This window comes from Vanessa cardui, chromosome 17 (genome assembly GCF_905220365.1).
Source record: "Vanessa cardui chromosome 17, ilVanCard2.1, whole genome shotgun sequence".
Classification (NCBI taxonomy): domain Eukaryota; kingdom Metazoa; phylum Arthropoda; class Insecta; order Lepidoptera; family Nymphalidae; genus Vanessa; species Vanessa cardui.
The window spans coordinates 10147561-10171892 of NC_061139.1; the positions used below are offsets into that span (position 1 = coordinate 10147561).

The following is a 24332-nucleotide window of genomic DNA, read 5'->3' on the forward strand; positions in this document are numbered from 1 at the left end:
TTATTCAAGACGACGTAATTTAATCCATTGTGATATCAATTTTGTAGTATTTTCTTTATCGGGATTTATGTCAACAATTATATGGGTGTGAAGATGATGCTCCTTGACTGATTCCACTTTATACTTCAAATTTGAAATTCCATCTTTCTTATAACGCTCATAAGTTGAAGAAATCAGCGCATATCTAAAAAAAATAGATTTAGATGATGAACCGTCATAGCCAACAACAACAATAACAACAATTGAAGGAAAACATCGTGAGGAAATCTGCATGCAAACCAAACCTGCAAACGTCGAAGAGAACCGGAACAAACTTGTGTCTGAAATCGAGTCTTCATTAAACGAAGTCTCGAATTGGGGCCGGCTAAATCTAGTCCATTTCAACCCAAAAAAGACGCAAGTTTGCGAGTTAACCGCTAAAAAAACACCATTTGTCGTATCTCCACGATTTGAGAACATTCCGATAGCCGCTACAGGTAGTATCGGAATACTTGGCGTTGATATTTCGAGCCTCGTTCAGTTCCGCGGTCAATTGGAAGGCAAAGCCAAATTGGCTTCAAAAAAGCTGGGCGTGCTCAGCAAGGCGAGACAGTATTTCACGTCGGCCCATCGCCTAAAACTTTACAAGGCGCAAATTCAGCCTCACATGGAGTACTGCTCTCACCTCCGGGCGGGTGCTCCCCAGTACCAGCTCCTTCCATTTGACCGCATCCAGCGTAGAGCGGCTCGAGTTATCGACGATCAAGCCCTTTCCGATCTCCTTGATCCTTTGGCTTTGCGTAGAGATGTCGGATCACTCTGCATCTTCTACCGAATTTTTCACGGGGAATGTTCCGAGGAATTGTTCGGATTAATCCCGGCTGCTGAATTTCACCGTCGGACATCTCGCCAAAATTCTAAGTTTCACCCGCACCACCTTGATGTCCGAAAATCCAAAACAGCGCGATTTCTCAGACATTTTCAGCCTCGCACAACCGCTTTGTGGAACCAGCTTTCGCCGGCAGTTTTTCCGAACCGATACGACATGGGAACCTTCAAGAAAAGAGCGTACTCATTTTTGAAAGGCCGGCAACGCACCTGCAAGCCCCCTGGTGTTGCAGATGTCCATGGGCGGTGGTAGTCACTTTCCATCAGGTGAGCCTCCTGCTCGTTTGCCACATATGCCATAAAAAAAATGTGACAAATTTCATACAAATTCTGCCACATGTGTATTCCACCAACCCGCATTGGAACAGCGTGGTGGAATATGTTACAAACCTTCTCCTCAAAGGGAGAGGAGGCCTTTAGCCCAGTAGTGGGAATTTACAGGCTGTTGTTGTAGGAAATCAGGATAGGAGAGAGGTACTGTTATTGTATTCTAATGTAATAAGTAGGTACAGATTTATTTGGTGTTTTAATTTTTAACGTACATACGTTTTATATATAAATTATTTTTACGAAGTATATAACTTGACTATAAATCAATATTACTTTTGTACGATCACAATGACTTAGGAGATTTGTTTTTCTATCCAAAAATACGCGTATGATCAATCAAAGTTTATATCAATCAAATCAATTTCATTCAAGTAAACTTTACAATGAAGCGTTTTTGAATCGTCAATAATTAAATACTACCACAGCTTCTAGCGAGAAGCAACGGCAAGAAACTCGCATAGTTGCTCTTTTCATATAAACAAATTTACAAATTTTGACGACCTCCGTGGTCGAGTGGTGTGTACACCGGTTTTCAAGGGTACGCCACTCCGAGGTCCCGGGTTCGATTCCCGGCCGAGTCGATATAGATTATCATTAGTTTTCTATGTTGTCTTGGGTCTGGGTGTTTGTGGTACCTTCGTTACTTCTGATTTTCCATAACACAAGTGCTTTAGCTACTTATATTGGGATCAGAGTAATGTATGTGATGTTGTCTCATATTTATTTTATATTTAAATTTACAAGGCTGTTATTTACAGTAATTAGTGTCCTATCATGGAATCTAAGCCTAACTAACTAAGCCTAAGCCTAACTCCAGGCGTGTCTTTCCAAAAAGTGCTCTTTTAATTAAAATAAATATATTAAAATATCAATCGGACATTAGTGTATAGTTACATATTTAACATTAGATAAGAACACAGATTGATAACATAATTATTAATTCTGACATCTGTTAAGTCTCAACACTAAAATATTCATAATAAAAAATTACGAGAACATTAGTCTGATAAAAAATTACGCCGATATCAATTACACTGTACCATTTGCGGAACATGATTTATTTATTTACATTTAGTCGTGCGCCCTGTAAACCTATGCATGAAGGTAATTAGATCAAAATGTAACCTAGCATTTCGAAAAAAAATATAGTATTATAAGAGTCAGTAGTGGTAATTTATTGAAAAACAACAATCTACCGACAAAACACGCTTATTTTATGTTTTATTCGAAATAAAGAATTTAACAATAACTTTTATTACACTAAATGGCTGACAATAATAACAATTAGCGAAATACTAATTATCTCACGTGCCGACAGCATGACGACCGTCTAGCGCGAGATGATAAGTGGCCTCTAGTCTTTTTTTTTATGTGTGTAGTATTGCTGTTGGCCCTACTGACCTTTACAGCGTCACCGGTCTTTTGGGCGAGAACTAATGTCCCCTGCACTGAGGTTGAGCGCGGGGCTCGAAGTCTTGGAATCGCACACCTTATATAGCCTGTAGCAGGTAGGCTGGTGTGGTAGGGATGACAGTCCTTACAGCATAAATACAAATTCAATGATAACCAAAATAAAATCTGTAACGCTGTCTAAAGTGGAGATACTTTTATCGTCAAATATTATACATAATTCAGTCGCCAAACACGCCCTAGGAATATGTACGAGGATACATTAAAAAACTATGTTCCATAACATGGTCACTTACCGTAGACGATTTGGTGATTGAGCTGAATGATTAAGAGTTGTATATCGAGCGATGTCTTTACGATTTCTCGCTACTGGTAAGCCGGCAGCTCGGATTCTAGAAATAAAACTATATTTAAAAAATGAATTTTAGAAACAGAATAATGCACTCAACTTTCAAGAAAAGAAGCTGTTCATTCTGCTTTCATTTATGTAGTTAATTTTTAATCAATATTACATTTGAAAATTGGTGACATGTATTTAATAACTGTGAAACATATAATAAGTATTATCATTGACAACGCCGTGGCTGAATAAAATAAGTATTTTAATACATTCCTTTGTTATACTTACAGTCTTTAAAACAATTTTTTTTCACTTAGAATTTTTATGTACTCAATTAAATAATATGAGTCAAACCTCCAGAACATGTCGTTGTCTTCTCCACCCCAGCCCCAATATAAATTAGAATATCCATTGACTAGCTGGAATTGCTCCACGGCCATAGAAGACACGCCACCGAATAAAGATCTAAATTTTGGTCTAAAAGCATACAATTATTTCTATTTTTTATCACCTGATGCTAAGTGGTCACCATCACCCATAAACAATGACGCTGTAAGAAATATTAACTGTTCCTTACTACGTCAATATGCCACCAATATGGGAATTAAGATGTTATGTCCTTTGTGCCTGTAGTTGCACTGGCTCACTCACCCTTCAAACCGGAACACAACAATACTGAGTACTGTTATTTGGCGGTAGGATAACCCTGACGGGCTTGCACAAAGCCCTACCACCAAGTTACATACAATTAAAAAAATCGATCACTTAAACATTTAAGTGATCATTTACTGTAATTTACATCTATTAGTTACAAATATACACAATTACTAGCAACTTAAATGCTCCGCTACCCATGGATACCAAATTATTATTACCCAAAGAGGTTTGCATGAAAGCATCCAGTTTAAAATAAGAATTTAAAAAAAAAAACTTATTTCGTATTTTTTAATAGTCCATGCACATTGATTTTTAATATTTTTTAAATACTATTATTTTTTACATTCAAAGATTCGAAACGAAGACGAAACTTAATGTTTATTAATTTATTAAAAAAGAAATTACTTAGTAACTTCCGCGACTGTTGCGCACATATGTTTCGGCCATGTTGGACAGGAGTACAATATTCTATCGTCCAAGGGTAACAAGTCCACATCATGGAATATAACGCAGCGCCATTTGCCATATTTTTTTACCTCAACAAAACCTGCGTTGAAAAGCTTCCCTCTATTGAAAACATCTGTGCCTGTTAGAGAAAATCATTATTAATCTGTTACTTCGTCTACCGTATTCTAAGCTCTTATAAGTCCTAATTAAATCACCAGCACTAATTATATTACGCATACAAAGAGTATGGCTTTACCTTTATTGTTTTAATCCGTTCGAATCGAAAGCTAGGTGTAATTCAAATCTAAGTGTTATCTATAAACGCGTTGCAATGCTGTGTAATTATGACGTATTGTGCGAAGCGTTTCATGTCCATCCGTTGGTACGTTTAGATGTACCAAAGGATAGTGTTACTCGAAGACAAAAGTTAATTTGCTTGAAGCTCAAGAATATAAATTAATTTCATGTAACTATAACCTACATAATAATAGCGTAAAACGTTTTTTGTCCGAGTGTTTGTGGGACGATAGCTGCACACAAAAAAGCTGTTATGATCTCATTTTGGAGATCTTTAGACATAGATGTGTAAATAAATAAAGATAATTCTTGATTGCAATTTACTAAATTGTTACGATTTAACAAATAATTAGTTCTAGTGAGCCGAGAAAATTAATAAGTACAGACAACGGAATGATTTCCATACTTTCTGTTAATAAGATTTGTTTCATTATTAATGCTCCATAAAAAGACGACCTCCGTGGTCGAGTGGCGTGTACGCCGGTTTTCATGGGTACGCCACTACGGGGTCCCGGGTTCGATTCCCGGCCGAGTCAATGTAGATTATCATTCTTTTCTATGTTGTCTTGGGTCTGGGTTTTTGTGGTACCGTCGTTACCTCTGATTTTCCATAACACAAGTGCTTTAGCTACTTACATTGGGATCAGAGTAATGTATGTGATGTTGTCTCATATTTATTATTATTATTTATATTTATTTATTTATTTATTTAGGACCACCAACAGTAGATACAATAACACATTGAATACATACAATATAAGAACTTGAATCAAGGAAAATGTTCTACTAATTACAGGTAGTCTCGGCATGCACTTATAACATTACAATACACATTTTATAAAATATTTTAAATGAAAACGAATACATATAACAATTATATAAATAGACAATAAATTTATGCGTTAATATTTGCGCCCTTACCTTTCTGCTCAATAACAAATATCCTATATTCCAATTTTTGCCTTATGAGGAAAGGATGAATATTAAAGAGATAAATAAACAAGTCTTTTTTACGGTCTCTGTAAAATGAAACACAAAAATAGTTAGCGTATCACAAATAATATTAGAAAACGCAGAAGCTTAAAACGAAAATACAATTTCATTTTTGCCATACGAATCTGTTTTCGGTAATGGCAACACTATTGACCCAACGTTGCGCATCGGTAAACAAACTGAATTTTGTTAAAATGTAATGGATGCACGGGAGGTAAACAAACAACCAAAGAGTTGGAAAGAGACATTTCAATTAATATTTTCACGGTTTCGTCAACAACTATAATTTCCCACACAATAAATAAGTTTTCCCGCAGGATTTCTTAATGTATTATTAATTACTGAACTCAAGTTATGGTAGTTAAGGCTTATATTCAAATATACTTTGAGCTAAGCTTTCTTTGTAATGCCTAACTGAAACTTAGTTTATGTATATTGGTCTAGACCAATATACATAAATTTATATAAGAATAGTAGACAGTTTCTCTATTATATTGTGTAAGAATTTAGATACAAACCTTCCTCTTGAATCAATCTATATATTAAAAAATCCGCATCAAAATCTATTGCGCAATTTTAAAGATTTAAACATATATATGGACAGACAGCGGTGAGCGACTTTATTTCATACTATGTAATGATAATGAAGATGCAATACGTTTCGGAAATAGTTCGAAGCGATATGCTCCAGTAATTAGAACGCGTCCATTTTAGCCACGCGAAATACCACTGAATTTTCATGCGCTTATATGTGTTTATAATTCATCTTGTGCTCGGCGGTGAAGGGAAACGTAATGAGGAAACCTGCATGTATCTAATTTCAATTTAATTCCGCCACTTGTGTAGCACTCCCATCTGCATTAGAGTAGCGTAGTGGTATAAACTCCAGACTTCCTCATAAAAGGATACGTTAGTTAAGCAATGTGACATTTACAGACTTTATTGCTTTTGTTGAGAGTTTTGCTGATTATGAATAATTCACGATTGGTACGATCTCATATATAATTTCAATGATATTCTAATAAACAGATATGTTATATCCATACTAAACAACAGAAAAAAGTGTGCCGCGCCGGGGACCGTTTATTTTCCATTTCGCTACAAGTAAAAAGGATAGCTTAATAAAAACAATAAGTAAAATGTATAACTATATGTTTGAATAACGCAAAACGTATTGCTACGTACTTATGATGTATTATAAATTTATAATATATTACTACGTAAAACGACTAAGTGCAAACGTCCCAATTAGGACGTTTTCTAGTCTTCACTTTAATGACATATCTGTTTACTAGAATTTCATTGCATAATTTACTATTATTTGTAAGACGTTATTAGGATAAACTATTCTCTGTATTTTTGTATAATTCTTGTACACATTTCCGTTTACTATATATTGTACATATGTATATACAACTTGGCTAAAGACACTTTTCCAACAGGCAACGTGCATTGGGCACGTATCATTTTATGTTTGGTTTCTAAAAGAGTCGTAATTTCTGGGCCAAGTACATAATTAACACATGCGAAAGCACTGACTAAGTATTCAGAATTACGACAAATGATGACGTTGAGTTATGTATTTCAATATTGTTTGGAATTTTTATTATATTATATGGCAACATTAACACTTTCATAGATTATTGTCATATTTAATTACAAATGCTCAAAATATGTGCTGTGTTCAATACAATGGGTCACTAAACCGAATTTAATTTAGTAATTAAAAACAAAAAGAGCATAATAACGTCTATCATATCATGCGATGGCAGAGTATTTGATGGCGTTTGCTACACAGTACACACGTATTAACATACAAAACAAAAACCGTTAAGACTCATTATCGGTCTGTACCTATATCGAATCTCCATTTTCAGTTTAATTTACAGGCTGTTACTTTACTTTACTTTATACCAAGTCTAAAATAATGCCAAATATAATATAAAGATAAAGAACCTTTTTAAACTTAGATAAAAGACTCTGTTATGTTAAGCTTGCATTCAAATTTCAGTATCAAATCGAGAACTGTATTCTTCGTGATGAAACATTCACTATTCAAAATGGAGGCCATTATGTAAGCTCTATACAACGCTAGCAAGACTCAAAAGATTTTTCCTGCCGCTTCCTTTTATTGTAAGGAGACTATTGCTACTGAATTTGCAATTTTAAGCGCCGTTCACTCAAACATTTACATAGTTTATAAACGTATTTAACCTGTATAAAAGACATGTTTATAAGACACAGAGAATGGGTAATGACCGAGAAATTCCCATTGGATTCAAGGAACTGTAATTTTGTACTCATTAAAAACTTAATAATACATCCAAAATATATCGTTTTTGTTTTTTTTTTAATCAAAATCAAAGTATACTTTATTCAAGTGGGCTTTTGCAAGCACTTTTGAATCGTCATTTAACAATTAAGTGAAGCTACCACCGGTTCGGAAAGTAGATTCTACCGAGAAGAACCGGCAAGAAAATCAGTAGTTACTCTTTTTCAACATTTAAAAAAATACAGTCATGTTAGTTAATACAATTATTAAATTAATATATCCTGCCTGGAAGTCAACAGGTATTAATTCCACGCTTTTTTATCATCTACAAAATCTTGTATCGAATAATACGCCTTTTTCACCAATGTCTTTTTTATAAACGATTTGAATTTACGAGACGGCAAAGTTAAAAATGTCTGTGGAATTTACCTTGCCCCAAGAAAGATTTATTGACTTTGCGGAGTCGGAAACTTGGCGTTATAAGCTTATCCTTACTTCTAGTGCATATACAATGATTATCACTGATTTTATCAAAGTGATCAATGTTACTGTGTTTATAATTATATAACGGTTAAAAAATAATCGGTTTTTTTATTTATTTTATTTATTTTATGGTATAGGTTGGCAGACGAGCATATGGGCCACGTGATGGTAAGTGGTCACCATAACCCATAGACAATGACGCTGTAAGAAATATTAACTATTCCTTACATCGTCAATGTGCCATCAACCTTGGGAACTAAGATGTTATGTCCCTTGTGCCTGTAGTTAAACTGGCTCACTCACCCTTCAAACCGGAACACAACAATACTAAGTACTGTTATTTGGCGGTAGAATAACTGATGAGTGGGTGGTACCTACCCAGACGGGCTTGCACAAAGCCCTACCACCAAGGTTTCATTTTATCCTGGTAATGCACACGAGACCTGTAAATCATGATGATTTCAAGGGTGTCATTTACTTTCTCCAACATGTTATTACAACAGAATATAAATAATAATGAGCCGTATGGTTCTGATTGAGTAAATGCCTCTACATTTGTGCCCTGGTCGTCTAATAGAACTAAAAAAATTTTTGTTCAGCGAATGTATCAATCAATACGTCTCTTCTAAGTCACCCCCATGGTGACCGGAATATAAAGGAGGATTTATGTTGGTCAACTGGTTTGCTTTAGAGATACCTCTATAGTAAACCAGATACTCCAGTTTTTTTTTCGCTCGAAAAACGCATGACGCGTTTCCTCCACATAATGTGAGAGGGTATGTGTAGCCCACCAGCGCTTAAGGCGCCAGAATACCCAATATAAACCTGCGGTACCCACTCCATCTACTCGGTGGATAAGGTCGCTTGCGACTACTGCCTTGACGTCCTATAGGCCAACGCTGTGGGCCTCCAATTCCTAGGGGGTTCCCGGGTGATGGAATACGCCAGTCTTCGATTTAAGTAAACGGGATCAATTACGTGAATAATCTAAATTATTCTTCGTAATATTAATTCGCGTCTATTCAATTAAATGTTATCCTTTAATATATAATGAAGGATTTTACGATATAAAAATACTGTATAAACAACTTCTGGTGCTTCACTACAAATACGTACGAACTTAATTATCACGAAAGTATTATTCTATACTTATTTCAAATTAAACATCGGAGATTCGGTGATTATATAACAAGGATGTAAACAGAAATATTAAAAAAAAAAACATTAGGAAAGGAAACCTACCTGTACGGTACCAAAACAGCAACTCTATGCCTGGACTTGCATTTTTTTGGTCGATAATATCCTCCAGTACTCACTTCTGGATACTCTTCGGGATATTTCGTAATTGTTTTATTAACAAATATTTCACCTAAAAGATAAGATTTTATTCAAATATCAATAAAAACTTTTTATATTGATATATGCATGTGGGGGTATACTTACCGCATTCAGTAATATTAATGTAGCACGTGGGTAAATTTATTTCTTGGCCACTTTCAGCAGTCACTAGATGTCGATTAGGTAAAAAAAAGGTTTCATTAGTAATTTATACATATTAAAAACTTTTCTTGAGCACAAAAAAAGCGCAAATTAAAAAAAGCAAATTTTAAATTTAGTAAAATTGTATAAACATAGAACCAAAATAATATTGTAGTTCCTGTATTCTAAATACAACTTGTCGATTAACCAATTAATTGATTAACAAACTTGAAGATTAATTCTGAATGTAATGGAGACGATTACGGCATTAACGTTTCAGGGATTTGATCTAGTAAGTTAGAAAAGGATTTTTAGAAAACTATATTTAATTATCAAGCTTAATTACTTGAGCGAGATTTGCTGATAATATTGAATAACTATAGAGATCAAAATGGGATATCAATGTTTTTTTTTTTTAATATTTAACAAACGAAATACTAAGTGAGAAAATGCCTTTCAGGTGATACAAGACACAATCTAAAGAACGTTCACTCTGGTATCAAGAGTAAAAGGCTATTTGACAATGCGAAAAATAAATTGTGATCAGTGTATATTATGAGTATCAAAATGGTTATTTACTAACGAAAGTTGAAAGTAATACTGAATTTATTCCAAAATCAATAAATAAAAATGCAAATTTTCAAACGTTTGTCACGTGACACAAAACGCTCCTGATTGGCCGGACTTATGATGAAGTCACTTTCTTGTAAAATTTGCTTTTCTACTATATGTACCACAAATTAAAATACAGGAAAGTGACGTCACCGACCCCATTGCAGCGCCATATTGTCCAAGTAGCGTTTTTGCGCGCTATTTAAATATGGAATTTTTAATATGATATTTTTCGGCAAATATGTACTAGAAATAAAAAAAAACAACTTTTACTGGGTTCCTTAACTTCTACTAAATAATATAAAATGGATTTTAAAAACCAGTCAAATAGCCTATTGTATGTGATGTTGTCAAATAATAAAAAAAAAATTGAAGAAAGAATGAATCACTAAGCCGAATGCCAATATCCAACATTGTTGTATGGATACGCTAATGAATTAATTTGTCACTTTTGTTTCATTTTTTGTTTAGACGTAGTGAATGAACAAAATGAACGAAAATGGAACATTCCGATACTTCCATTAGTTAGTGATTCGTCAGCATTGCAACTATTATTAAAAACTTCCGAAGTCTCTGTAATAAATAATACTTGGAGTATGTTTAATTTATTTAAATTGTTTAAGCCTAAATAAACAGAAACAATAGCTTTACAACGCGCGTGTAACATGTTAAAAACAAACAATTAATCCCTAACTCTCGGAATGATTTTTAAAATTCATGGGCAGGGCAGTGTTTTATTATGTTTCATTAAAAGGCAAAATGTTTATTCATAAGTTTACCTAAACGTCACATATTATGCTTTTAATTTATATTCGCTTTAGCTTCTGCTGATTTTAGGATATAAAAATCCGACTGCACTAAAAAACTTAGTTTGTTTTATGATTTTCCTGGTTTTAAAAGGTATTTAAGATTACATTACCATACTAGTAATAAATAATAATTAGAATTCTCAGATGATTGAAAAAAGATCCAAAAAATTTGTTTTGTTATTGATCATTCAAAAAAATATAAGTACATAAAATATTACCAGTGGTAGAATTTAAGTGACACTTTGACGTCTTTGCAGAGTCTTTTAGGTATGACGAACTAATCACTAATTATTCTACCACCGTACAATAATATTTTGAATTACTCAGTTCCAGTTTGAAGGGAAGTGCAATGATGTTCTTGTGAACAGATATGTTATTAACGCGCAAAAAGTGAAGACTAGAAAACGTCCTAATTGGGACGTTTGCCTTTAGTCGTTTTAAGTAGTAATACGTTATAACACATCATAATTACGAAATAAAACGTTTTGCGTAATTAAAACATCTAATTGTCCCTTTTACTTATTGTTTTTATCAAGCTATCATTTTTATTTGTAACGAAATGTAAAATAAACGGTCCCCGGCGCGGCACACTTTTTTCTGTTGTTTAGTATGGGTATAACATATCTGTTTATTAGAATATCATTGGGTAAGTGACTCAATCTAATAACAAGTGCAAGGAGAGTTTTAGATTCCATAATGGCAGCGCATTTTCATTCGATTGCCAGATTTAATTTTCTCAACTCTTTCTTGACATTTAATTGCCAGTACTATTTTACTCGTTTGCTTTCAATAAAAAAAAAAAAAAAACAGAATTATTACCACTTTCTATATTTTCGTAAATAATTGTAGTTATGTTGTCTTCTGCAATCCATGTCAACTTCGTATTGACATATTCCCTTATGTTTGTATTTGTAACGGTTAAAATTCGAACGCAGTATGCTATTATCAATAGTACAATAACACATGTAACTCGAAAGACACATTTTGTGTCATTATCTTCTTTGTTATGAATTTCTGACTTTAAAGTTCGAACTCGTTCTAAAATTGAAATACAAAAAAACATTAATATTTCATACACTGTAAGTTTTTTTTATATTCAACTGAAAGTTTAATCGGGATAAAAAAATTACGAATAAAAAAAAATTACCTATTAAGACAAATAGTAATCCTGGGTAATATCTATAATAAATTAAAGTAAAATCAGAGTAATAAAACCTTCGTCAGTTTTCAAATTAATTCCTTTACCAAGTAGTAAACTCTTACAACCTTTTGAAACTAAAGCACTAAACAGACAACTGCATATAAAATTGAACTTACATAGTATGATAACTTGGTTCAAAATAGTGTAACATATTTTGACAACGTCTAGTGTTATATCAACAAGAAATCTTTTTGATTGCCTAAGATGTCATTAAAGCTTTAAATTAGACATGATATCTTGTATTGATTTGTCGAAGTCTGTCTATCTGAATCATATATTGTCTTGCAATATCATGCAATCTTAGACTGTCAAAACATCTATTAAAAAATGATGCAATTAATAAAAAAAAAATCCGACATACTTTGATAACTAACACAAATTAAAGAAAAATGTTTTCCTAGGAAACGAAATAAGTCCAGCCGCGAATATCGATCTCGTGACCTTTTGATCGTTTGCCAACCCTCTTACCACCAAGTTATGTGTGCGTTTACGTTTTGAGACGAAGATTTTTATAACATATCGACATGACCTAATATTAAGAAAAATCAAAGTTATCAATTAAACGTTTTTGGGTTAATTAACAATATAATCAATCATTTTAAATTTTATTAAAGTTTATACTAAGTTAAAGTATGTTTAAAGATGATTAAAGTTATAAGTAATATCCAAAGACCAAAATATTACATAATTACAAATTTTGTACATAAATATTTTTATTTATTTATTTTGAGTATTATACAATGATTTCTTTTTGTGGTAGGTCTTAAGGCAAGTTACCCTTCTGGGTAAATACTAGCTACTCAAATATGTATACTACCGACAATAAGCAATATAGAGTATAACAACTGTGAAATCTGTAATATCATCCACGGGGATGAAATAAAATTTAAAAAAAAAAGTATATAAAGCTGCGCAGTATAACCGACTTTAAAATTCAGACAATTACTATGATTGACTTAATTACCATATTCATTGAATATAAACATATAATACTTACTTTTAAAACCACACTTCGTTGTAATAACCTTTATTATTTTCCTAACTGGCAAAAAACTAACCATTTTTTAAATATAACGCGTATGAAAATTATGAAAACCGCGCTAATTTGTTCATAAGATCATCACTTGAATTTACAACTCGCTAATGACTACGTTAAACGATTAATTACTTCATTGGGAATTTTTAATAAAACGAATTAGTAAACATGGGATGTTGTCTTTACATTTTATAAACATTCCAATTTGTGAAGTGTACTTCGTTTATTTATTAAACAATAATAAAACGCAACGATTTTTTTGTCAACCATAGCATGTTTCGATATATCACTTATTTAAAACTAGCTATGCCCGCCCGCTTCGCTGGGCATTAGTCGCAAAAAAAAATATTTTTATTTTGTACTTAATTACTGATCATCAACAATGTACAAATAATAAAGAAACAAATAAAGAGATAAAAACATGCGAGATCTAATCAAATTCTTAAAAAAAAAATTTAATATTCGTCATCTATTTCATCTTCTTCAATGGTGTTCTCGATAGGCTGCAGATTGGTCATAACACCAATAAACTTATACGATGTTCTATAGGTACGATGAAATTTTTAATTAAATTTCTATAGTCTGTAAAAGTTTGCTTCAAACCAACACGTCCTTTTATCCGGTTCTATCGAATATCGATGTTATTACATTTACAACCTTGTCAATACTTGCGAACGTACGTCAAAGCATCCTGAGCGTTTATGTGCATATGTCTTGGACTTCCACTGTACGAAGATCTTTGTCCAATATCAGCAGCTCCTGTAGTTTAAACGTTCGTTCTTGAACATAGCGAACATGTCACAATGAATTGTTAAAACAGTTGACGACACTTCAGAATATGGTTAGATTGATTATCTTTAATCGTAACGCAAAAAAAAATCCATACAACTAACTCTTCGATGTCACAGAGCCTGTCGTGAGAATTTTCATACAGTCCGAGATGATATCCATCTTCTGCTTGCATAAACATCATTGGATAATCGTAATAATTGTCATAAGATTGATGTGTTTCAGCGACACCTTGATTGTTTTGTAATTTCTGTACGAATAACTACAGCTGTGACTTCAGGAGCTACGGCAGCATTAAAACAATTTTCATGTTCTGCATTCAATGGCGTTCTATTTGCATTGATAATGACTTTGAATCATTTGTTGTTTCACCTTCTAAAGCAGTTTTAAAATCTTTAACTAAACATTTATTTTCATAAAGCATAATCCTAAATTTAGCGATGATTTCTCGATTAGTTGTGGTACTGAACATGCATCATGCACATGAAGAAGAAGTTCTGGTGGTTCAACCAGTTGTGGTAAATACATTTTGCCAGTGGAGTAGCACTAAGCAGTTTATTTTAAACATCATAGCGTGACAATATGGGCATACTATATTCATTGAACCAATGATCACATCGGGATTTATTGAGATTGGTTCTAGTTTTTGACTTGGTCTATTTTAATCGTTGATCATCCAGTCGTTGGGCTCGCTCGTCAGGTTTTTCAGTATCTCTTAATGAAGATGCTTTTTCGAAGATCTGAACTTGATCATTACGTTGACTAACTGTTTTGGCAACTCTCAAAGTAGAAATTCGGATTCTATTTGTTTATAAACGTATTTCTTGTTGGTGTGTTGTTTCCGTAGCTCGTTGATGTTCCGATATTTTGTTTCTTCAACGGCATGGTATTTTCTATTTATATAAATTATTTGATTCAATGATGATTAATGGTTTGCATTTTTTGTTTCATATTTTATACTTATCGGTTGATCGGCATAGAAATGCAACGTGATACTCGTAAGGGCCATCTGTTGGTTATTTTTAATGATACGGATGAAATAATCACTTTCTCCGTGAAAAAATACACGCGAAATAATATCGGTTGAACGGTGCAGATATATTTGTATCGCAGCGCTACCTGGTGGCGAGTTACATCAATGGGGATAGCATAATCTCTTTATTCATTTAATCTTAATGATCGATCAAATAGTTTCTGAGTTTATCGATGACACACATACAAAAACATCCACTTTTGTATATAGATATCCTATCATTTGCGCAAGTACATGTTTTTCCTGTATACCAATTTTTATAAAGATCGGTGTATCTGTTCTCGAATTATAGCAGAACATACATCTGTATGTTGACAGACAAAAATGTCAAAAATGGTAAAAATTATGTCAGTCAATCAAAATAGAATACTTATGACGAATTACGACAAAAATAAGTGTACAGACAGACTCTAGGGATTTATATAGTAGTATAGATTTAGTATTCACGTGCGATAGCTTTATTATTAGCGTATTTCATGTATAACTTTGGTGTTTCTGTCGATTTCTATGCTTCTTTTTTGTAATAGTTAATACTGTTAACTTTTTTAATTTGGGATGATTGAGTGTTATAAACGCAGGAATAGACAAATATAATCAGAAAGCTTCGAACTACTAAGCTATTGGGAGTGACACGTGTTATTGTGAGTCAACCATAAAAGATAGACAAAGGCTGCCATGGGATATTTTTTACTTAATTTTAAGGAGAACATTTCCGTAATACACAATTTCTATGTAGCTTTAACCATTAAGGTTTTACACGCGACGGAAGCTTAAAATGTGGAGTAACTTCTCCCGTTTTTCCGACATTTCCCTTCACTGCTCTGCTCCTATTGACTGCAGTGTTATGAAAAGTATACTATAACCTGCTCAGGAGTATGAAAAATAATTGTACCAAGTTTCGTTAAAATCCGTCGAGTAGTTTTTGTTTCTATAACGGTTATACGGACAGACAGACAGACAGACAAAAATTTTACTGATTGCATTTTTGCCATCAGTATCGACCCCTTTTCAACCTCTGATAGATATTTTGGAAAAATATTTCATGTACAGAATTGACCTCCCTACAGATTTATTATAAGTATAGATTATAGTAAATCACTTAATAAATAATAAAATTAAGAAATATCACTGAAAGTTTATAATATAAATGCATCAATAGATTTAAAAACTACTTTAAGTATTCACCGCACGTATCTAATTGTTAAAAACAAAAGTAACCCGTATACAAAAACAATGTGAACTCTTAATTTCGTTAGTTTTCACTCAGAAAAAATAAATCTCAATTTTATAATATTTTGTCAACAAACTCTTTAAAACAATACGGATAGGTACATAAACTCCAAGACACATAAACTCCAAAATGTTGTATGTGATTTTACATGGAACACAGCAGCTGACGCCACTGTGGGCTCGGTTACCAAACTACGATGATGATATCCACCTGTTGTTGTGGTTACTTACAACAACAACAACAGCCTGTAAATTCCCACTGCTGGGCTAAAGGCTTCCTCTCCTTTAGAGGAGAAGGTTTGGAACATATTCCACCCCGCTGTTCTAATGCGGGTTGGTGGAATACACATGTGGCAGAATATCTATGAAATTTGTCATATGCAGGTTTCCTCACGATGTTTTCCTTCACCGTTGAGCACGAGATGAATTATAAAGACAAATTAAGCACATGAATCAGCGGTGCTTGCCTGGATTTGAACCCGAAATCATCGGTTAAGATGCACGCGTTCTAACCACTGAGCCATCTCTTTTTAAAAAAAAATTTAAAAAAAAATCTCGACTCGAGTGGTTGCTTGGTTTTGAACAATCAACAGGCAGGCTAACCATTGGACTATCGACCATTGACAATATCTCAGAAAATATTCCATTTTCTTCAGTAACTATCGCCGGTGGTTTTTCAAAACCGATACGACTTTGGAGCCTTTAACTAAAGCACACATTTTTTTAAAGATATGTGTGCACGCATCATAGGCGGTCGTACTCATTTTCTTTTAGGTGAGTTTCCTGTGCGTTTGCTACCTATATCACAAAAAAAAACTACATTCCCTCGGAGAAGAGTTGTGATTGTCACGGCCATGAGTGACTTTTCCAAATAAATAATCTTACTGCTTTTTAATGAATTGACTTATTTCAAACACCTTTAGAGGACAAATTAGATATATCACCACAGAGATTTATTGCTCTCGTACGTAACTTACGCACTCACCTACGTATTTTTTTGCAAAAATATACATATGCTCCACGTATTGTACTCCCGTCAGTCCATGAGTCAGTCAGAGTTAGATAATTACATCACAGTTACATAAGCTTATTGACAATCAATCGTCATCATGATCAACAAAATATTAATTTTAAACGGGCAAATCAAATTTACAGTTAACACTTTGCAATTTGCATTAATATTTATAGGCAAACTCATTGCCCGGTTTTACCTGCCGCTTTGCCAGCATTTGCCAGAAGGCGAAAGCTGTTAAGTACTGTATCTGCACACGTGGATATAAGGTAAGGATCTTACAAAAGGTAATATATGTTAGTTCTGAATGCGATCCCATCATACATAAAATCTACATCTACAATTCCGCAGGTCAACTTTTTTGTGCACCATGCTAATAAATAAGGTTCACCATTGACAAATACATCAAGAAGGACGTTAGCGTACACATAAATAGGATTTAATGTTTTAGTTTATTTAAATAATCATACAAGGAAAGAGAAGTAGCCTGCTGTAGGGTTACAAATGACCACAAAGCATGTCACAATAGCTGATGTTTTATCCATCATCATGATTTTTCTTTCATATTTAATCATCATAAATGACATTCCCCCATCTCGCACAGTAAGAAATATCAAGCATTCCTTCATCGTCAATACGCTACCAAACTGGGATCTTAGCTGTAATGTAACATTGATTAAACTGACTCACTATTTCCTCAAACCGGAACAATACTAAGATTGCATTTTCAGCTTATTTCACTTGATTTCTTTTACAGACAGTGACAGGGCAGACAGGATTATTTTCATCCATACAAATTAATCTTGCTCAGTTGAACTTAAATCGCAATATATATATTTTTGTCACGCTATTTATTAAAATTTCTACTTATTATTTCAACATCATAAACACAATATTATTTATAATTATATGTATTCAAATTTTGTTTAAGAATAAAAAAACACTCTTCAAATTAAAAACTGGTCAATACTCTCCAAGATACCTACAATACAATTAGTTTTATAGAACGAACTGTTGGTACATATTTAAAGGAAATAATTTTCAGAATTACATACTAGTATGTCACAGGTGTCCCCAACTGTATTTATAAACCATTAACCACCTGTAACCATTTAATCTCGTATTATATTGGGTTTTTATAAACTAATTTTTGCGAGTCAAACGTTGATAAAATATACATACTATAATAAGAATTTTATAGACTTATTATCTTATAAACCTCGTCAGCCAAATTTGTGGCATAAAACTTTTTTGTTTTATGCAATATTTTGCATATATTGGGTTCAGAAACGAATTTACACACAAATATGTCTTTATTTTCATCGTCATCTTCAAGTCTTTGCATTGCTTCTTTCACATGTTCTATGTACGGGGCAGCTCCCACTTCCGGTTGTAGTTGAAAAAAAGAAGGTAAACAAATATTAAGTATTTTCCAAATAACGGATTGACTCACAACATAAGCCAAATTTGGGTCTTTCTGAGGTTCAACTTTCTCTTCTTCTATTACCTCTTCTTTTTCTGATGGTATTTCTTCAACTACTTCCACGTGCTCTTCGCACGGTTTACAAATATACGTCATTTTTACATCTGTAGTAGATTGTGCTATTTTACTCCGACTTGTGAGACTCTTTTGAGCCTTCGGTATTCGAGCACTTTGAGTACTTTCAATCTTTTTAGCCTTTGTACCGCCTTTACCCTTTTTTCCTTTTTTATCAGATTCAGGCAAGACAGGCTCTGTATATTCTAACTCTATTATCGAAGTACCTTCACATGTATTGATAACATTAGTAATCAACTTATCTAGAAACTGGCCTGTGCATTTATGTGCACAAACTAGGCATTCGTCTTTATATTTTTTATCTTTAATTAACTTAGACACAATTTCTTTGCATTCCTCAAGTTTGAAACAGATGCCTTTACCAACAGCCATCGATAATGCCATTACAAAACCTTCAATAGGATCAACATTTTTGCAGACTGCTAGTAAGAAAGCCGAATAATTCATGACGTTGTCAGCAGTCTCAAACAATTCAAAAAGAAAATGTTTTATTAAATTTTTCCTTATTAAATCATGCTTATCTTCAGAGTTAAAATCCTTTTCAAACCAGAGTTCCTCTTCAATAAACTTATTTCTTTCTATTAATTCTGTAGATTCAAGATCGTTGCAGCGAAAATGCTTACGATGCAGTAACAATTCATCGACAGAAGGGAATGGTAAATTCAGACAAAAAATGAGAAAATCCCTCCAATCAATATACGTTGCCTCTCCAAACAATGAGAATACTAACTTCGGTATAAGGTCAGGATCTATTCGTTTCCAAACTTCTGGAAACATAGGACCATCACAGATCTCTCTACCAAAGAAAATAAAATCTTGTAGTAAGTAAATGAACGCTTGCTGCAATATTAAACCAGTTGGAGCCACGATTTTGAATTGTGAACGTAATCTAGCTAAGTGACAAATTTTGAATTGCATATCGGCTACAAATTCTTTAGTTACAGCAGTTTCCACTTCTGTTTTTGATGCGGAAAATTGCAAAAGATTAGCATCTATAATAAACATGTCTTCTTCCAGTGCAAGACTTTCTGGGATTCTCTTACCACCTTCAACTGCCAATTGTAAATATTTACATAAGCGGTCCACTGATTTTATCTCGTTAAGGTAATAGTTATTTATATCGTTCTGAATGTCTGTAAAAGTCTTGCATATGTGATCGTTAAATAATTTGATGTCCTTATAGCACTTGTACTGCAACGCCAATAGACGTAAACTAACTCTGAACATTTCACCATTTATTCCCATAATCCATTCGTCTATACATTTAAGAGCATTATTCTTGTATATTTCTTCTTCGTTCAATGACTCCACTGAATTATTATCTTCCTTTTTCTTTGTTGCTGGTACTATTTTGGCTAATTCACTATATTCTCGACTAATGAGTGATCTGTATGAATCATTTGTATCTTTAACACTCTTTAAAGCAAATTTTACGTTACTTTCTATAATAAAATGAAAAGGATTATTACTGAAATCTATCTCTATATTTTTTAATTGCATTTCTTGAAAAGAAGTTTTAAGTTGTCTATACAATTTATCCTCGCCGCCCTTCTTACTTCCGGGTGTTTCGTCTGTTTCTTTAAATATTTTATTTAATTCTTTTGAGGTTATTCGATCACTCGATGGAGAACGCTTTATCATAGCAAAATAGAAATCGTGCAAAGTTTGATAAGTTAACATAGCTCTGAAACAAAAAACAATCAATTTAAATATTATAAATGTGAAAGTAATTCTGTCTGTCTGTCTGTCTATATGTCGCTCTTTCGCGATAACTGGTTATATCATATGACCTATTCATATATTCGTCAATTTGACACGTCGATGTAAATGCACTTGATTTTTCGGTTTGAACTGACGCGAGAATCTATAGCGACAAATAGCGTTGAATTCTGCGATTGGGAGCTATTTCTATTGGTTGTGTAAATCGGCAGTAATCGGTTTCATTTTCATTTCATTGCACCTACATGTAGCTACGTACACAAATGCCTTAAAATGCAAGTGAAGCGGCGGGCGATGACTTGTATCTAATAAAGTCAAAAACAAATTTATTTCAAACCGTAACTACTAACGCTTACCTATTCAGTTCCGTCTGCATACAAGAAATGTACGTATTCACCATCGTCGTCATCTCTTCTAAAGCCCAATTTTCACAAATAAGCATATGCCTTTGTTGTTCTGCAAATAGCTTTCTTTCGTCACATATTTTATATAACCTTTGTTGTAATTCTTTTACTTTACAATGCCATTCGTTTTTAGAAAAATGAATATCACGCCAGTCATTTTCAAAGCTATTATATTCCTGTTGAAAACTACTAACTAAATCTTGTTTTTGAGATGGCAGAGTTATGATTTGCTCCATTTTGTCTTTAAGAAATCTCGTATATGGGACGAGACAATTCATTTGCAATCTCTTCGCAAAGAATAAGTGTTTCATATCGTGTATATACGTTTTTTCTATTTCTTCCCAACAGGTAGCTAATGCGCTACCAATAATGTCAGGTATTGGTAGTTCTCCATATATCCAGTCTTCTTCCCCTGCCAATAGCTTTACTTCTTCGGTACTGATAGTTGAATATGTTTTACTCTCATTTTCTTCTGCATCGACACTTTCTAATAACACATCATTTTGTATTTCTTCTATAGACTCAGGTGCCTTTACGACATTTAAATCATTCAAAGAGGATAATTTACTTAATTTTGAACTGCGACGCAATTTTTCTTTAGATTTCCCATTAGAAACTTCCGGTTTGACTATTTTTGATTTCATTCGCTTGTCATCAGAAGATGGAAAGTCGAGAATACTTAATACATTTTCTCCAAATAATCGATCGTTCGATTTTAAGGGCATTGTATAGTCACCAATTATATACTTACAAATCAAAGCTAGCTGCTCTTTTTCAATTACTTCGTAATACATACTGTAATTGATTCCCAATACAGCGTAAAATCTATCTATTAGTTCAGAATTTTCTTCATCTAAATTCCATATAACAAACTCTTGAAGAATATCTTCTGTTTCTTTCAGTTTAATGTAGCAAGAAAAATAACTTGTAAACGGCCTGTCTGATAACTTCTTATGAGGATCATTGACGAGCTCAGAAGTTCTCACATGAAGGTAGGGGTCTTTTTTCTTGACTCTGTGTTTCATAATACTTTCTTCCAGGTATACATCGTCTTGATCATCTAGTTCCATTTCATCAGGAGGTGCCCTGCCCGAAAACGTTTCTTCCAAAATTTGTGCTTGATAATAAGAATTGGGATAGTTTATTATAACAAAGCCATTGATGTTATCTTGGTCCTTTAGATACTCAACTATTATAGCACAGAGCAAATGATCCGTTAAAATATTACCAGAATTTAAGCATTCATAAGCATATCTACCCAATTCTGCGGAAGGTGACAAAGTTATGTCTTCTTCGGGTATAGCTTTAGGTGTTTGTGTTTGCTTAGTGTTAGCAATTAATGGTCCCGAAATTAATGACAAATTTGCTTCACTACTTTTTGACACTATCTCATCTTCAGACTTTAACAACTTAATAAATTCTTTTGCATCTTCTTCTTGGGCTGATGCAATAAATTTATCAAATGATAGCTCGATATCCGTACAACCAATCAATTCAGTTTTGAATTGTCTAAGACAGAAATTGATAGCAGACTCAAGGCGTACAACATGTATTTTTTGAGCGTTTAACAATATTTGCATAGCAATTGTTATTGAGTTGTCCGGTAGATTGCGTAAGATGGCTTTAGCTGAATAATTTGGTAACGTCGCTGGTAATCGTTGCGGTGGGAGTGGGTACTTAATTTCGAGAAGTGAGTACACTACATGTCCTAATATACGTAATCCTAAATATTCGTATTTTCTATCTTCAGACTCGGGATCAAAATTAGGAATTAACAAATCTAGTGACCATGGATATAAATAATTATGATAATCTTTAAACTCACTCTCATTTAGAACTTCTTGTCTATCTAATTCTAAATGCAGAATTTCTTCATAATCAGGTGTCTGATTTTCATCTGTTGCAGGTTCTTTTAAAATATTTTCCATTGGCTCCAGATAATCAAAGACGGGTTGTTGTTTATAATACAATGCTTTCCACTCTGTAATAAAATGGTTTGGTATATCGCCTTCTAAGAGCCTTTTATAATAAGCATATTTAGTGGCGTAATCAATTATCGATAGAATTGTCTCATAACAAATATCGTAATAGTGCTGTCTTTTTCTTTTCATTTTTTCTGCATATAATTTTTTGTGCAAAGTATTCTGTCTTTGTTTTTCAAAATCTATTTCAACTAAGCCTAAATTAATGTCCTCTTTTAAATTGTCAAGAAATTGATTAAATTGCTGAGTTCTTTGTTCAGCAAATTCCTCTTCACCAGCGATTCTATTTTGTACTAAATTCCGAGCCTGTTGCTTGGTTTCCATTATTTGTGTACACATTTGTTTTTCAAACTGGGACAATTTCATAACTTTTTTAGCGAGCTCAATATCCAATTTTGCTTCCTCTTCAGCGACAGACATATCCCATAACGATCCACTTATAACATTACTTATCTGTTTTTGAAATTCTTCAGAATCTGCTTTTTTATGTATTCTACTGTGTAGGTTATCCAAATAATTTTTAGTCCACTCTGAATCAAAAATAGATTTTTTTCTTTCTTTAGCTGCTTCATCCAAATTACACAACTCTTCGTAAGTATAATCGTGGAATTTACATGGATACCTCATTGAAAATTTATCCATTTCTTTCTTATCTTTATTGGTTATTTTTTTCGTCGTTGTCTCTGGATATTTCAGTGGAGTTTGAGACTCTTCTATTCTTTTTAAGGTTTTTAAATAATTGTGACGCAAATAATCGTAAGTTTCTTGAATCTGTTTTGATTTTTCTCTTTGCCACTCAATGAATTGATTTTCATCTAATAAAGGCTTTGCTAGGTAATCGACAAATCGATCCTGTTCTTCTTTTAGTTTTTTAACAGTAAACCGATGTTCAATTTTTTCTACTAAATTCGAACACATTTTTCTCTCCTTTTTAATAAAATTCGTTCGATCTCTTTTGTCTAAACAAAGAAAAAGTTTATAAAATAATCGAAGTATTGAAGAACCATGTCCTGCCATTACGTTAGCCAAATCTGTATCACTTAACTCGATTTCCAGTTCAAGCAACCACATTGTTAAAAACTTCCAATTATTTTTTATATCTTCATTTATATTACTTGGCTTTATAAGATAATGCTTTTCTTCATTTATAACATTATAACTCCGTAAGACACATGAAATAATATGACCATTTTTCATTTTATCTCCGAATTCTTTAGCTTCCCATGTAATAGAATGCTGCAAAATATGGGAAAGCCATTCCTTTAAAATTTCTGCCATTTTCTAATAAAGTTATAATAATTAATGAAAGCTGAAATAAAAAAATCTTTATTCCGATTTTGACATTTCTGTTATCTTTCTTCACCCTTGTCTC

At 33.1% G+C, this 24332-nt stretch overlaps 2 protein-coding genes across 2 annotated transcripts; both read right to left on the reverse strand.

Annotated features, from left to right (window-relative positions):
• LOC124537055 (beta-1,4-N-acetylgalactosaminyltransferase bre-4-like) lies at positions 1-5509 on the reverse strand. The gene is made up of 6 exons (XM_047113768.1): positions 5463-5509; positions 5270-5367; positions 4010-4190; positions 3302-3424; positions 2904-2999; positions 1-184 (listed from the first exon to the last, which is right to left on the reverse strand). The coding sequence occupies exons 1-6, from the start codon at positions 5507-5509 to the stop codon at positions 1-3; spliced, it is 729 nt and encodes a 242-aa protein (XP_046969724.1).
• Positions 5510-18461: 12952 nt separating this feature from the next.
• LOC124536953 (sperm flagellar protein 2-like) lies at positions 18462-24278 on the reverse strand. The gene is made up of 2 exons (XM_047113623.1): positions 20931-24278; positions 18462-20539 (listed from the first exon to the last, which is right to left on the reverse strand). Exons 1-2 carry the CDS (start codon positions 24236-24238, stop codon positions 18493-18495), a joined length of 5355 nt encoding a protein of 1784 aa, XP_046969579.1. The 5' UTR covers positions 24239-24278; the 3' UTR covers positions 18462-18492.
• Positions 24279-24332: the final 54 nt, after the last annotated feature.